General features: G+C 44.6%; 1 protein-coding gene across 2 annotated transcripts in view; it reads right to left on the minus strand.

The window, feature by feature from the left end:
• Positions 1–15,071, minus strand: part of tmem259 (transmembrane protein 259) — an 83,720-nt gene that overhangs the window by 22,261 nt on the left and 46,388 nt on the right. For both annotated transcript variants that reach the window (XM_086004823.1, XM_086004822.1), the window contains exons 4-5: positions 11,242–11,352; positions 5,257–5,379 (exon numbers count right to left, since the gene is read on the minus strand). In XM_086004823.1, the coding sequence (XP_085860949.1) occupies positions 5,257–5,379; positions 11,242–11,352 (234 nt within the window). The remainder of the gene's footprint in view (positions 1–5,256; positions 5,380–11,241; positions 11,353–15,071) is intronic.

The raw sequence follows: 15,071 nt of genomic DNA on the forward strand, positions 1-15,071 counted from the left end.
TTTTCCGAGTGGCAGGCAGTGACTAGTGGGGTACCGCAGGGATTGGTGCTAGGACCCCAGCTAGTCACAATATATATTAATGATCTAGATGAGGGAACTAGATGTAATATCGCCAAGTTTGCAGACGACACAAAGCTGGGTGGGCGTGTGTGTTGTGAGGAGGATGCAGAGAAACTCCAGTATGATTTGGACAGGTTGGGTGATTATACTGCATCTGCCCAATGTGGATAAATGTGAGGTTATCCACTTTGGTGGCAAAAACAGTAAGACAGATTATTATCTGAACGGCAATAGATTGGGAGAAGGGGAATTGCAACAAGACCTGGGTGTCCTTGTGCACCAGTCGCTGAAGGTAAGCATGCAGGTGCAGCAGGCGGTTAAGAAGGCAAATGGTATGTTGGCCTTCGTAGCGAGAGGATTCGAGTACAGGAACAAGGATGTCTTGCTGCAGTTGTACAGGGCCTTGGTGAGACCACACCTTGAGTATTGTGTGCAGTTTTGGTCACCTTATCTGAGGAAGGATGTTCTTGCTATGGAGGTAGTGCAGCGAAGATTCACCAGACTGATACCTGGGATGGCAGGAATTACGTATGAGGAGAGATTGGGCTTATACTCGCTGGAGTTTAGAAGAATGAGAGGGGATCTCATTGAAACTTATAAAATTCTAACAGGACTAGACAGACTAGATGCAGGAAGGATGTTCCCGATGGCGGGGGAGTCCAGAACCAGTGTTCACAGTCTAAAGATAAGGGGTAAGCCATTTAGGACAGAGATGAGGAAGAATTTCTTCACCCAGAGTGTGGTGAACCTGTGGAATTCTCTACCACAGAAGGCAGTTGAGGCCAATTCATTAAATATATTCAAGGAGTTAGATATATTTCTTAAGGCTAAAGGGATCAAGGGATATGGGGAGAAGGCAGGGGCAGGGTACTGAATTTGGGTGATCAGCCATGATCTCATTGAATGGCGGAGCAGGCTCGAGGGGCCAAATGGCCTACTCCTATCTTCTATGTTTCTATTTGTGCGGTGGTCACCGCACAGTCATTGTGGAGACGAAGTCCCGTCTTTACACGGAGGACACCCTCCATTGTGTTGTGTGGCACTACCACCGTGCTAAATGGTATAGATTCAGAACAGATCTAGCAGCTCAAAACTGGGCATCCATGAGGCGCTGTGGGCCATCAGCAGCAGCAGAAATGTATTCCACCACAATCTGTAACCTCATGGCCCGGCATATCCCTCACTCTACCAGTACCATCAAGCCAGGGAACCAACCCTGGTTCAATAAGGAGTGTAGAAGAGCATGCCAGGAGCACCTAAAAATGAGGTGCCAACCTGGGGAAGCTGCAACACAAGACTACATGTATGCTAAAAATCAGAAGCAGCATGCTATAGACAGGGCTAAGCGATCCCACAATCAGCGGATCAGATCAAAGCTCTGCAGTCCTGCCACATCCAATTGTGAATGGTGGTGGACCATTAAACAACTAACGGGAGGAGGAGGCTCCTTGCATATCCCCATCCTCAATGATGGTGGAGCCCATCATGTGAATGGAAAAGACAAGGCTGAAGCGTTTGCAACCATCTTCAGCCAGAAGTGCTGAGTGGATGATCCATATCGGCCTACTCCCGAGGTCCCCACCATCACAGAAGCCAGTCTTCAGCCAATTTGATTCACTCCACGTGATACCAAGAAATGGCTGAGCGCACTGGATACAGCAAAGGTTATGGGCCCCGACAACCGCGCTGAAGACTTGTGCTCCAGAACTAGCCGCGCCTCTAGCCAGGCTGTTCCAGTACAGCTACAACACTGGCATCTATCCGACAATGTGGAAAACTGCCCAGGTATGTCCTGTCCACAAAAAGCAAGACAAATCCAACCCGGCCAATTACCACCCCATCAGTCTACTCTCAATCATCAGCAAAGTGATGGAAGGTGTCATCGACAGTGCTATCAAGCGGCACTTACTCACTAATAACCTGGTCACTGATGCCCAGTTTGGGTTCCGCCAAGACCACTCGGCTCCCGACATCACAGCCTTGGTCCAAACATGGACAAAGGAGCTGAATTCCAGAGGTGAGGTGGGAGTGACTGCCCTTGACATCAAGGCAGCATTTGACCAAGTGTAGCATCAAGGATCCCCAGTAAAACTGAAGTCAATGGGAATTGGCGGGGAAACGCTCCATTGGCTGGAGTCATATCTAGCACAAAGGAAGATGGTTGTGGTGGTTGAAGGTCAATCATCACAGCCCCAGGCCATCGCTGCAGGAGTTCCTCAGGGCAGTGTCCTAGGCCTTCCAACATAAAGTCAGAAATGGGGATGTTCGCTGATGACTGCAGTGTTCCAACCACCTCTCCTTGACATTCAACGGTATTTCCATCGCCGAATCCCCCACCATCAACATACTGGGGGTCACCATTGACCAGAAACTTAACTGGACCAGCCACATAAATACTGTGGCAACAAGAGCAGGTCAGAGGCTAGGTATTCTGCGGCGAGTGTCTCACCTCCTGACTCCCCAAAGCCTTTCCACCATCTCCACAAGGCACAAGTAAGGAGTGTGATGGAATACTCTCCACTTACCTGGATGAGTGCAGCTCCAACAGTCAAGAGGCTCGACACCATCCAGGACAAAGTAGCCCGCTTGATTGGCACCCCATCCACCACCTTAAACATTCACTCCCTCCACCACCAGCTGCAGTGTGCACCATCTACAAGATGCACGGTAGCAACTCGCCAAGGCTTCTTCGGCAGTACCTCCCAAACCCGCGACCTCTTCCACCTAGAAGGACAAGGGCAGCAGGTGCATGGGAACACCACCACCTGCAAGTTCCCCTCCAAGTCACACACCATCCTGACAGAAGTATATCGCCGTTCCTTCATCGTCGCTGGGTCAAAATCCTGGAACTCCCTCCCTAACAGTAGTGGGAGTACCTTCACCACACAGATTGCAGCAGTTCAAGAAGGCAGCACACCACCACCTTCTCAAGGGCAATTAGGGATGGGTAATAAATGCTGGTCTTACCAGCGACGCCCACATCCCATAAACGAATAAAAAAAACTTTCCTGCACTATTCCCCATATCCTTTGATTCCCTTAATATTCAAAAATCTAACGATCTCTGTCTTGAATATACTCGACGACTGAGCCTTCACAGCCCTCTGGGGTAGAGAATTCCAAAGATTCACCACCCTCTGAGTGAAGAAATTTCTCATCAGTCCTAAATGGCCGATCCCTTTCTGAGACTGTTACCTCTAGTTCTGAACTCCCCAGCCCTCCCTGCATCTACCCTGTCAAGCCCTGTAAGAATTTTGTATGTTTCAATGAGATCATCTCATATTCTTCTAAACTCGAGAGAATATAGGCCTAGTCTACTCAATCTCTCCTCATAGGACTATCCCCCCCATCCCAGGAACCAGTCTGGAGAACCTTTGTTACACTTCTTCTATGGCAAGTATATTCTTCCTTAGGTAAAGAGACCAAAATTGTACACAATACTCCAGGTGTGGTCTCACTAGGGCCCTATATAATTGCAGTACGTCATCTTTACTCTTATACTCAAATCTTCTTGTAATAAAGGCCAACATACTATTTGCTTTCCTAATTGCTTGCTGTACCTGCATGTTAACTTTTAGTGATTCATGTACAAAGACATCGTCACTCTGAACACCAACATTTCCCAATCTCTCACCATTTAAAAAATCCACTGCTTTTCTATTTTTCCTACCAAAGTGCATAACTTCACATTTCTCCACATTATATTCCATTTGCCATGTTCTTGCCCACTCAATTAGCCTGTCTATATCCCCTTGAAGCTTCTTTGCATCCTCCTCACAACTTGCATTCCCACCCAGCTTTGTATCATCAGCAAACTTGGATAGATTATATTTAGTCCCTTCATCCAAATCATTGATGTAGATTGTGAATAGCCGAGGTCCAAGCACTGATCCTTGCCAACCCGAAAATGACCCATTTATTCCTACTCTGTTTTCTGTCCGTTAACCAATCCTCAATCCATGCTAGTATATTACCCCCAATCCCATGAGCCCTAATTTTGTTTAATAACCTCTTGTGTGGTACCTTATCGAATGCCTTTTGAAAATCCAAATACACCACATCCACTGGTTCCCCCTCATCTATTCTGCTAGTTACAACCTCAAAAAGCGAACAGATTTGTCAAACATGATTTCCCTTTCATAAATCCGTGTTGACTCTGCCCAATCCTATTAGTATTTTGTAAGTGCCCAGTTACCATGTCCTTAATAATAGATTCTAGCATTTTCCCTACTACTGATGTCAGGCTAACTGGTCTGCAGTTCCCCATTTTCTCACTCCCTCCTTTCTTAAATAGTGGGGTACATTTGCTACCTTTCAATCTGCGGGAACTGTTCTAGAATCTATGGAATTTTGGAAAACGACAACCAATGCATCCACTATCTCTATAACCAACCCCCCCTCCCCACCCCCAAAAAAAATTGGCCTGGGTTTTTAAACTGGATTTTCACCTCTCCCAGGAGATCACATGGTTTTGGGTGGAGTGGAAAATGTATATATATTGTGATATATATTGGGACAAGCTGGATGGACAGAGGGTCTTCACCTATCCATCACTGTTCCTATATTCATATAAGATTTGATAGGGTAGCAAGAAACTATTTCCTCTGGTGGGAAAGTCCAGAACAAGGGAGCATAACCTTAAAATTAGAGCTGGACCATTCAGGAATGCTGTCAGAAAGCACGTCTTCACACAAAGGGTAGTGGAAATCTGGAACTCACTCCTCAAAAGGCTGCTGAGGCTAGGTCAATTGAAAATGTCAAAACTGAGACCGATAGTTTTTTTTGTTAGGCAAGGGTATTAGAGTTATGGAACCAAGGTGGGTAGATGGAGTTAAGATACAGATCAGCCATGATCTTATTGAATGGCGGAATAGGCTCAAGGGCTGAATGGCCTACTCCTACTCATATGAATTGCCAATTACCATCTGTCATTTTAACCCACCAAAGCAAAGTACATTAGAAAAACAACTGTATTTATGTATTGCTGTCCGCAGCGTCTTTTCAAAGTTGACAGCTCTCTGTCCTTTTGGATAATGAACTAACAATGACCTATTTTAAAGAACAGGAGACTAAATTCAAAGTGTGCCAGAAGATAGACAAGTCGTTTGTTTTAGCGTTAGGTAAAAGTAGATCGGTCACTAGTTTTACCGTTGGGTGAAAGTAGGTCAGCCAATTTTGTGATGTTAATTGAACTCACCTTTGTTTTCTTCGTTTTCAGCCAAAGCTTTCACGCTGGACATCAGTATATCATCATAGCCCAAGAATTCATCCAAAAGAAACCGGCTAAACCCGTCCCCAAAGCAAAGATCTTTTGTTGGATCTGTGAACAAAATTGAATAATGTAACTGGTAGTATTTCAAGTGCGGTGTTAACTGGAAGAGCAGAGCTCAAGTCCTACTCTTCACTATCTAGCAAGACACATTATTTTTTGTGGTGTGGAAAAGAGCTTTTCATCTTGTTCAAGTGCGAATCCTGGATTATCAACCAAGGAATGACCTAGACCAGTGGCCTGCACAATAAGAGTGGAGCAACAAAAAAAAGTAAATGCACTTTTTAAAATTCAGTAATGCTCAAACCATATAATACATTTATAGTAAATTCAAAAAGTATTCTAGCAATCAGAGGAGAACCCTTTAATAATGAAATGCTGCTCCACTGTTCCCCACAAGTTAATGGTTAACAGGAACATTATGCTACTAAAGTTTCCACTGTAAAGAGTTGCACTATGAATGGATTTTAACTGCACTTGTATAAGAATGATGCCAGTCTATTGCAATAGTGAACAAATCTAACTGTTGCATAATGCTCCCTCTTGCAGCCAGAACAAGTGCTGACTAATAATTATCATTTTTATATCAAAGTTGTTAATTCCACAAACTACCAACTCAGCATGAGATGAACACCAAATGAATATAGGTTAATAAAATAATCATGTTTTAATATATATATAAAAGGATACTTCTGTCTGTCATTCCGTCTGTCTTGAATAAACTCGAAAGTTATAGAGCGTACCTACACGTGCGTTACGTCGAAAGAAAGCTGACGATTCCAGAACCGTCATAAGCGTATTTACTTCTCGGTCGGACTAAAATTGTTCGCGCGTTATGCAAAAAACCTTCAAAATTAAACTCATTATCTGCTAATAGCATTGATTGACTGACGTCAAGGTCGACCAATCCTGTGCCGTCACGATTGACCAATCCTACAGTTCAGCCGCCTGATGGTTGGCCAATCACTGCGTCTGTGGGTGGGACTAATGCTTTTCAACTCAGGCATCGGGCAGCCATTGCTTCACTACTTCCAGCTCAAAATCTGCTAATCCAGCTTTGAAAAAGTTAGTATCTCTTTTAAAAATAACATCACATTTACCAAAAACATTTTATAAGTACTTTCACTTTCATCTTTGAAGCTATTAAAAAAGGTAGAAATGTTGCCTGGCAGCAGATTCAGAGGGACACAGACAGGCCCCAAAGCCTGGGACTCGATTTAAAACGTTGCCCGGCAGCAGATTCACACAGGGACAGACAGGCCCCAAAGCCTGGGACTCGATTTAAACCGCCCGGCCCAAAACAGCCCTGGCAAAGCCGGGCTCCCCCAGCTAGTTTTAGTTATAAATGAAAGGTCATAACTATCAGGAAAGACTGAACACGCTGGGGCTCTTTAGAAAAGAGAAGGCTGAGGGGGTGACCGAATAGAGGGCTTCAAAATTATGAAGGGGTTAAGAACATAAGAAATAGGAGCAGAAGTAGGCCATACGGCCGCTCGAGCCTGCTCCGCCATTCAATAAGATCATGGCTGATCATCGACCTCAACTCCACTTTCCCGCCCGATCTCCATATCCCTTGATTCCCCTAGAGTCCAAAAATCTATCGATCTCAGGTTGAATATACTCAAAGACTCAGCATGCACAGCCCTCTGGGGCAGAGAATTCCAAAGATTCACAACCCTCTGAGCGAAGAAATTCCTCCTCATCTCAGTCTTAAATAGCCTACCCCTTATCCTGAAACTATGCCCCCTAGTTTTAGACACTCCAGCCAGGGGAAACAACCTCTCAGCATCTACCCTGTCAATTCCCTTCAGAATCTTGTATGTTTCAATGAGATCACCTCTCATTCTTCTAAACTAAAGAAAGTATAGGCCCATTCTACACAATCTCTCATCATAGGACAGCCCTCTCATCCCAGGAATCAATCTAGTGAACCTTTGTTGCACCGTCTCCAAGGCAAGTATATCCTTCCTTAGATAAGGAGACCAAAACTGTGCACAGTACTCCAAGTCTGGTCTCGCCAAGGCCCTGTACAATTGTAGCAAGACTTCCTTACTCTTATACTCCAACCCCCTTGCAATAAAGGCCAACATGCCATTTGCCTTCCTTATTGCTTGCTGTACCTGCATGCTAGCTTTCTGTGTTTCTTGCATGAGGACAACCAAATCTCTCTGAACACCAACATTTAAAAGTTTCTCACCAAAGTGAATAACCTCACATTTCCCTACATTATACTCCATCTGCCACCTTACTGCCCACTCACTTAGTCGATCTATATCCCTTTGCAGACTCTGTTCTCCTCACAGCTTACTGTCCCACCTAGCTTTGTATCATCAGCAAACTTGGATTCATAACACTCGGTCCCTTCATCTAGGTCATTAATATAGATTGTAAATAGCTGAGGCCCCAACAATGATCCTTGCGGCACCCCACTAGTTACAGCCTGCCAACCTGAAAAAGATCCGTTTATTCCTACTGTTTTCTGTCCATTAACCAATCCTCTATCCATGCTACTATATTACCCCCAACCCCGTGAGCCCTAATCTTGTGTAATAACCTCTTGTGTGGCATCTTATCGAATGCCTTCTGAAAATCCAAATACACCACATCCATTGGTTCCCCCATATCTATTCTGCTAGTTACATCCTCAAAAAACTCGTCAAATTTGTCAAACACGATTTCCCTTTCATAAAACCATGTTGACTCTGCCTAATCATGTTATGATTTTCTAAGTGCCCTGATACCACTTCCTTAACAATGGATTCCAGCATTTTCCCCGATGACTGATGTCAGGCTAACTGGCCTGTAGTTCCCTGTTTTCTCTCTCCCTCCTTTCCTGAATAGCGGTGTTACATTTGCGACCTTCCAATCCGCTGGGACCATTCTAGAATCTAGGGAATTTTGGAAGATCAAAACCAATGCATCCACTATCTCTTCAGCCACCTCTTTTAGAACCCGAGGGTGTCGGCCATCAGGTCCAGGGGATTTGTCGGCTTTTAGTCCCATTAGTTTCTCTAGTACTTTTTCTCTACTTATATTAATTACATTAAGTTCCTCACCCTCATTAGACTCTTTTTATATGGTAGACATAGAATCATAGAATCTTTAGAGAAGATGTTTCCACTTGTGGGGGAAATCCAAAACTAGGGGTCATAAATATAAGACAGTCAGTAATAAATCCAATAGGAAATTCAGGAGAAACTTTACCCAGAGAGTGGTTGGAATGTGGAACTTGCTACCACATGGAGTAGTTGAGGAGAACAGTATAGATGCTTTTAAAGGGAAGCTAGATTAAGTACATGGGGGAGAAAGGAATAGAAGGACATGCGGATAGGGTTAGAGACAAAGATGGGCGAGAGGAGGCTTGGGTGGAGCATAAACACCGGCATAGACCAGTTGGACCGAATGGCCGGTTTCTGTGCTGTAAATTCTATGTAATTTTATGTAATAATTGTAAGTTTATAAATATGGTGAGTTAAAGTTTCAAATAATCCGTATTCTTTATAATATTAAAGACTCAATATTCTAATAAAAACAAGTTCAATTAATCCAAACAGAATCAAGTGTATAGAGAATTGCTTTTGCCAGAAATTCAACAAATCTTTCCAGAGTTACCAAGATCATACGAGAGCTCCTCAAATGGAATCCAGTTATTGGAGCTGAAGGATGTTGCGAGATCTGCACATTAGTCGATTATTCAAGGTACCACTTGCCAGACTTTAATTGCATACCTGCCTTTAAAACAGTATTGCACACCTTCCTCCCCTTCTTAAAGGGGAGGGGCCTTGCACAGCGTGACCCGGGGCCCAGCTGCACCACCAGGATTGGAGTGCCGGCAAAAGAGCCCGGCACTCAAGAGAAGTGCCGGGCTCATGGAGCGCAGCCAGCACTCCACCCGGGGGAGGGTGCTCAGGCCAGGGACGGCAACGGAGGTAGGTGCTGGCTGGCGGGCAGCAACAAAAGTGGCCGCACGACACCTCGCCTTTAATTAGCGCCGCCCTGGCCACAGGTAGGCCCACCTGACCCCGTCGGACATAGCGTCCGACGGTAAGACAGGGGGCGCTATTGAAGATCGCGGCCGGGGCGCTGCGCACGGCAATGATGTCATTGTTGGCGGCGGAGCGCCACGGGGCGCTAACGGTTACCGCCGTCGCTAACCTCCCGCTGAATTTCACGGGAGGTGTTGGCGGCGCGGCGCCGCGCCTGGGTGCTAGTTGTTTTGCGCCCCGTTAGCGCCCTCTTAGGCGCAAAGCAACCGAATTTCTCCCCCATAGCCCCTTAGTCTCCAACCTAAGTCACTGGTAAGTATTACCACTGCGCCAGGTGTAAATGCTGGCTATTTCAAGCTCAATGCTCCAGAATTACAAAAATCACCCTGGTCTTTAGGTCTGGTGCAAATGCCACAATGGTGTGCTGTGACTTTCCCATCTTCCATTGCACACCCCACTGTCAAAATTAAATTTTCTTCTATGCCTCCATGAAATGGACACTGATCACTGCAAAGTTCAAAGACTCAAGGTAATTCAAAACACAAGCAACACTGGGAAGAATTCAAGCTTCACACCTCTAGCTGGACAGCTTCAGCAGAAAGTTTTGGGCAAAATTTCAAATGTAAAAACATGCTCATTTTAAAGCAGAAATGGAGAGATTGTGCTAGGGCCTTAATAGAAATGTTAAGCAAATTACCTGAATCAACTTATAAAATACCTCTGCTTAATTTTAGCCTGTTGGACCCTGGTGGACAGGAGGCTGAGCAATAGCGCCTGCAAACGAGGCAAGTCTGGATTAGGCTGAGAGCAGAGGTAGATGTCACAAAGTCCAGGAGGGCATGGAGGCTCACAGAGTCAGAGAGCAGGGAAACGGGCCAGAAAACAACAAGGAGGCCTGGTGTATTCAAGCGTGAGCAGCAAGAGATTAAAGAGAGCAAGAGCAGTGGCCCACAGTCCCCCAAGAGAGACACCTGTGGCCTCAGGTCACTATGGTGGAGGTGACAGCAGGACCAGGAGATGAAAGCAACTGCCAATAATGGAAAGAAAGAAATCTGGTGAGTCACCAAACTCAAATGTAAATCAGATCACTAGATACATAACAGGGTATGATGGGTCCTGCAATTCCCAAGGACTAAAGTGATGCTCGAAGCTAATATGGACTAAACACGCCACATATCCAGAAAAGGATCCAAATACAAGGTTATTAAATAATAAACAGATAGATACATATATTGAGTTTTACTTTCAAAATGCATGGTAAAGAAAGCTTTGGTAAGTGGAGAGATCAGTGGAGTAGCAAATCTAAACTGTAGCCAGTGGAACATCATAATGGCTGGAGGAAGCAGGTACTTCATTGCAATTTTGAACCTGATATGTCGAAGTTTCAAAAGCTGCAGTAATATTTAAAAGCACAATGCGATTGGGAAGAAAAGTTCTGTATCCCAATTCGGAAACCCATGGGGCCTTGCATGGAAACTAATAGCCTACCTAGAATCGCAGCAACTATGAAATGCACATTTAAACATGGGGAATAATCACTGAAAGGTGTGGGAAACTGTCAGAAAAGAGAAACGTGCTCCTTGCTGGTTTCTGTCCAGTTTTTCCCGCCACTAATTTGTGTCAAATTATGTGCATTCCCTTCCCTCTAACTTCACCTGATAGATCTGTGAAATGTTTTGGTCTTATAATACTCCTGTGAAGCACCTTGGGACATTTTACTATGTTAAAGGCGCTATATAAATACAAGTTGTTGTGTGCAGTAACATTCTTCTATGCTGGGAGTTTGGATGCACGCAGTCTAATCAGTGCATGCTGCAGCTTTGGGAGCAGGATTGGCAACACTCTGAATAGCAACATCATAACCAAGGCAAAAGCTCAGTACAAACACATTTTTGTACACGTAATGAGCGGAGTTGCTACCTCTTACCTAGTGTAACTACCATGACAGGGATGTTTAGGCGTTGTCTGGTGCTCTGAGAGAGGCGGAGGAATCCATACTCCAGTGAGTATTCAACTATGTACTCCTCTTGTGGCCAAACTACAATATGGGAAAAAGTGAGCATTAGGCAGTTCTGTGAAATGGCAGGTCATATCATTTACAAATGGCTATTCTGCAATATAGAATAATTTAGGGCAACAAGAAAAGCCACAATTGGGAAATTACATGCTTACCATTTCAAAATGCAGAAACACAACTTTAAGCCAATTTTAGAGTAATTTCAGCTTCACAAAGGTGTATAGCTACTACCATTAGCACAAAACTGGAGCTGCTTTTAAATAGTTTGTGCTGAATTATACCCATTTCCTCTCCCTACCACTGCCCCCCCAACCCCAATCTCCAACTTTACCTGACATTTTAATTAGGATTCTAGGAGTCTGGTGTCCATGAGCCAGCTCCCAGTGGTTACACGACTAAATCTAGCTCCCTTATTTAGACAGCAGACGCGCAGATTACAGAAAAATGGGTCTACAAATTTGCTGCCGCGATAAGGGAGCCAGATTTAGTAGGGTAAAAACCAGGACTGGCTCAAGAACACGGATCTCGCAGGCACGAATTAATACAAGCCCCATATAAAAAGGAGCTTAGCAGTGCTAGCAAGTACCATAGTATTGGTGAAGTACCATCAGGCCATATGAAATTAACTATAATACGTCAGTTCAGTTACAGTTAATGATCCTAGTGACAACAATGAATGATCCTGAATACAAAGGGGCACTTATGTGATTCCCAATCCAAGCTCTTTAACAGCTGAAATCACTAGATTATGCAGAGTAGATTTACCTCATTTATACCAGGAAACAGGAGCAGAGTAATTAGAAAAGTGATTCACTCCCATCTGGCACATTAACAACATTGAGACTGCCAGGGTAGTCATCTTTTACCTTTTTAGTGGGATTCTGTATGCTTAATATTCTGAAGTTGCAGCTCCTGTCACTACAAACTCTGGTGGACACCACGGCCTAACAGGGAATTTGCTCCACTAGCTCCAATAAGGAGTGAATAGTAATTTTTTGTGGATATGTTGTGCATCTTGGCTCCTTTTTAAGACTCACATGAAAAGTGCAGGTAAGTCTTGCAGAAACATTCTGCGAGTTGGCCAGGAGGGCATGCGATAGATGGACTTGTGGCAGCCATGTTCTTCTTCCTCTTGCCAGTGAACAGTTTCACCAAAGGAAGGAAATGCCAGATTTTACAACTGCATCACAGTACAGCTCTGTAGCATAAACGTTGAGCTCTGTAGCATAAACGTTGCACAAGTACTAGTAAGATCCAACATTATTTGGACTCATGTGCTGCATGCTCCTTAGCGTAGGAATAAATGGATGAACTTTTAAGAACACAACTGGAGAGGTGGCAATTCATGTACCTTTCATAGTGAAGGTCCAAAATATCTTCACCTTGTTTGGTCTCTAATAATAATCCGTAACATTTTCTCAGACAGTTCTCAACCACCCCCCTTCTCTGTCCCCACAACTTATAGCACTTTGGTCAGCTCACTGACTGGCATATTCACACTATGTCAACGTAGAAACACCATCTGCTATTCTCACCACTAGTGCTTGTAAGAACAAAAGAAATAGCAGCAGAAGTAGGCCATTCTGCCCTTCGAGCCCACTCCACCATTCAATAAGATCATGGCTGATGATCTACCTCAACGCCACCTTCCTGCACTATCCCCACGTCCCTTGATCCCCTTCGTATCCAAAAATCTAAGGATTTCTGCCTTGAATATACTCAACGACTGAGTATCCACAGCTCCCTGGGGTAGAGAATTCCAAAGATTCACAACCTTCTGAGTGAAGAAATTCTTCTTCATCTCAGTCCTAAATGACCAACCCCTTATTTGGAGACTGTGACCCCTAGTTCTAGATTCCCCAGTCAGGGGAAACATGCTCCCAGCATCTACCCTGTTAAGCCCTGTAAGAATTTTATATGTTTCAGTGAGATCACCTCTCATTGTTCTAAATTCTAGGGAATATAGGCCTAGTCTCCTCAAAGGACAAACCCCTCCATCCCAGCAATCACTCTGGTGAACCTTCATTGCACTCCCTTCTAAGGCAAGTATATCCTTAATTAGATAAAGGAGACCAAAACTGTACACAGTACTCCAGGTGTGGTCTCACCAGAGCCCTATATAATTGCGGTGAATAACCTCTTGTGTGGCATACATAAGAAATTACTAATGACAAAATTTAATACAGCAAAGCCCACTTAAGTACACCTTGGTTAAATGCACTCTTTCACAATCCAGATTCTTTTACCACTAACTCAATTCGGAGTATTCAGGTTAAAGGCAAACTGCTTTAAAGCACAACTCCTTCAAGTGCACAGAGCTTCAAGTCATTCACTCACCCGAGGATAATTTCTTCTTTATTAGCTCATTGTCTCATAACGACGAAGTATTCCAAAAGTTTTAACACAAAATGATTAGCATTCACTGCTGCCAAGGTATTCACGAGATGTTGATGAGCCCAAGTGGCAGTGCATAGCAAGTTCAATCAATTGTAAAGCTACTCACCAATTGCTCAAGAAATGGGGACTATTACACTGTTTGCTTGTCTTAAACATGGCCCATGTTAAATTGAAGAATGTATCGATCAAATCGCTTATGTACACCTTCAAGTGCTATTAACTTTACACCAAAGGCACGTTGTATTATGTATTTTCCCCCGCTAACTTTTCCCATCATGGGGCTAAACCTGTTCAGGCAATCTGTCATTCATGACTAATGCTCTCTTTTTTATCCTACGTCACTAATTTTGTTATTTCAATTGAGGGCTTCGGTCAGGAGATAAAGTACCTTCTCAATATGGAGGGTTATCTCGATTAACAAATGACTTGCTTTACGTGAGAGACTTGCCTAAAAGTCCAGAGCTACAGTACCTTGCCTGGAACGTAATTTTTTTTTTTAATGATCCTGCTCCGTTCCAAGCCGTCCCCCTCTGGCTGACCCCGCTCTGTTCCTGATTAACCCCTCTGGCTGACCCCGCTCTGTTCCTGATGAACCCCTCTGGCTGACCCCGCTCTGTTCCAGAGGAACCCCTCTGGCTGACCCCGCTCTGTTCCAGAGGAACCCCTCTGGCTGACCCCACTCTGTTCCAGAGGAACCCCTCTGGCTGACCCCGCTCTGTTCCAGAGGAACCCCTCTGGCGGACCCCGCTCTGTTCCAGAGGAACCCCTCTGGCGGACCCCGCTCTTTTCCAGAGGAACCCCTCTGGCTGACCCCGCTCTGTTTCAGAGGAACCCCTCTGGCTGACCCCGCTCTGTTTCAGAGGAACCCCTCTGGCTGACCCCGCTCTGTTTCAGAGGAACCCCTCTGGCTGACCCCGCTCTGTTCCAGCGGAGCCCCTCTGGCTGACCCCGCTCTGTTTCAGGGGAACACCTCTGGCTGACCCCGCTCTGTTTCAGAGGAACTCCTCTGGCTGACCTCGCTCTGTTTCAGGGGAACACCATTGGTGGATTCCATTCTGCTTCAGGGGAACACCATTGGCGGATTCCATTCTGCTTGCCAAAAAGCTGGCTTTAAGAAAAATTAAACAAAGATGTTTGACTTTTTTCACTGTTTTATGTCAGTTCATACCTTGTATTAAAAACACTCATTTTCAGAACACTTGGGTCTGTAAATATGCACTCACTGAATTAGCAGTTATTAATTTCAGTAGCCCACCAGTTAGCTAGTTAACCTAGTTTAGTGCACATTTTTAACTTCCAGAACATGTGCATTTAAGCAGGCTTCACAGTAATATAAATTCTTT

This window comes from Somniosus microcephalus, chromosome 13 (genome assembly GCF_052327205.1).
Source record: "Somniosus microcephalus isolate GS21.2 chromosome 13, FLI_Smic_1.0, whole genome shotgun sequence".
Classification (NCBI taxonomy): Eukaryota; Metazoa; Chordata; class Chondrichthyes; order Squaliformes; family Somniosidae; genus Somniosus; species Somniosus microcephalus.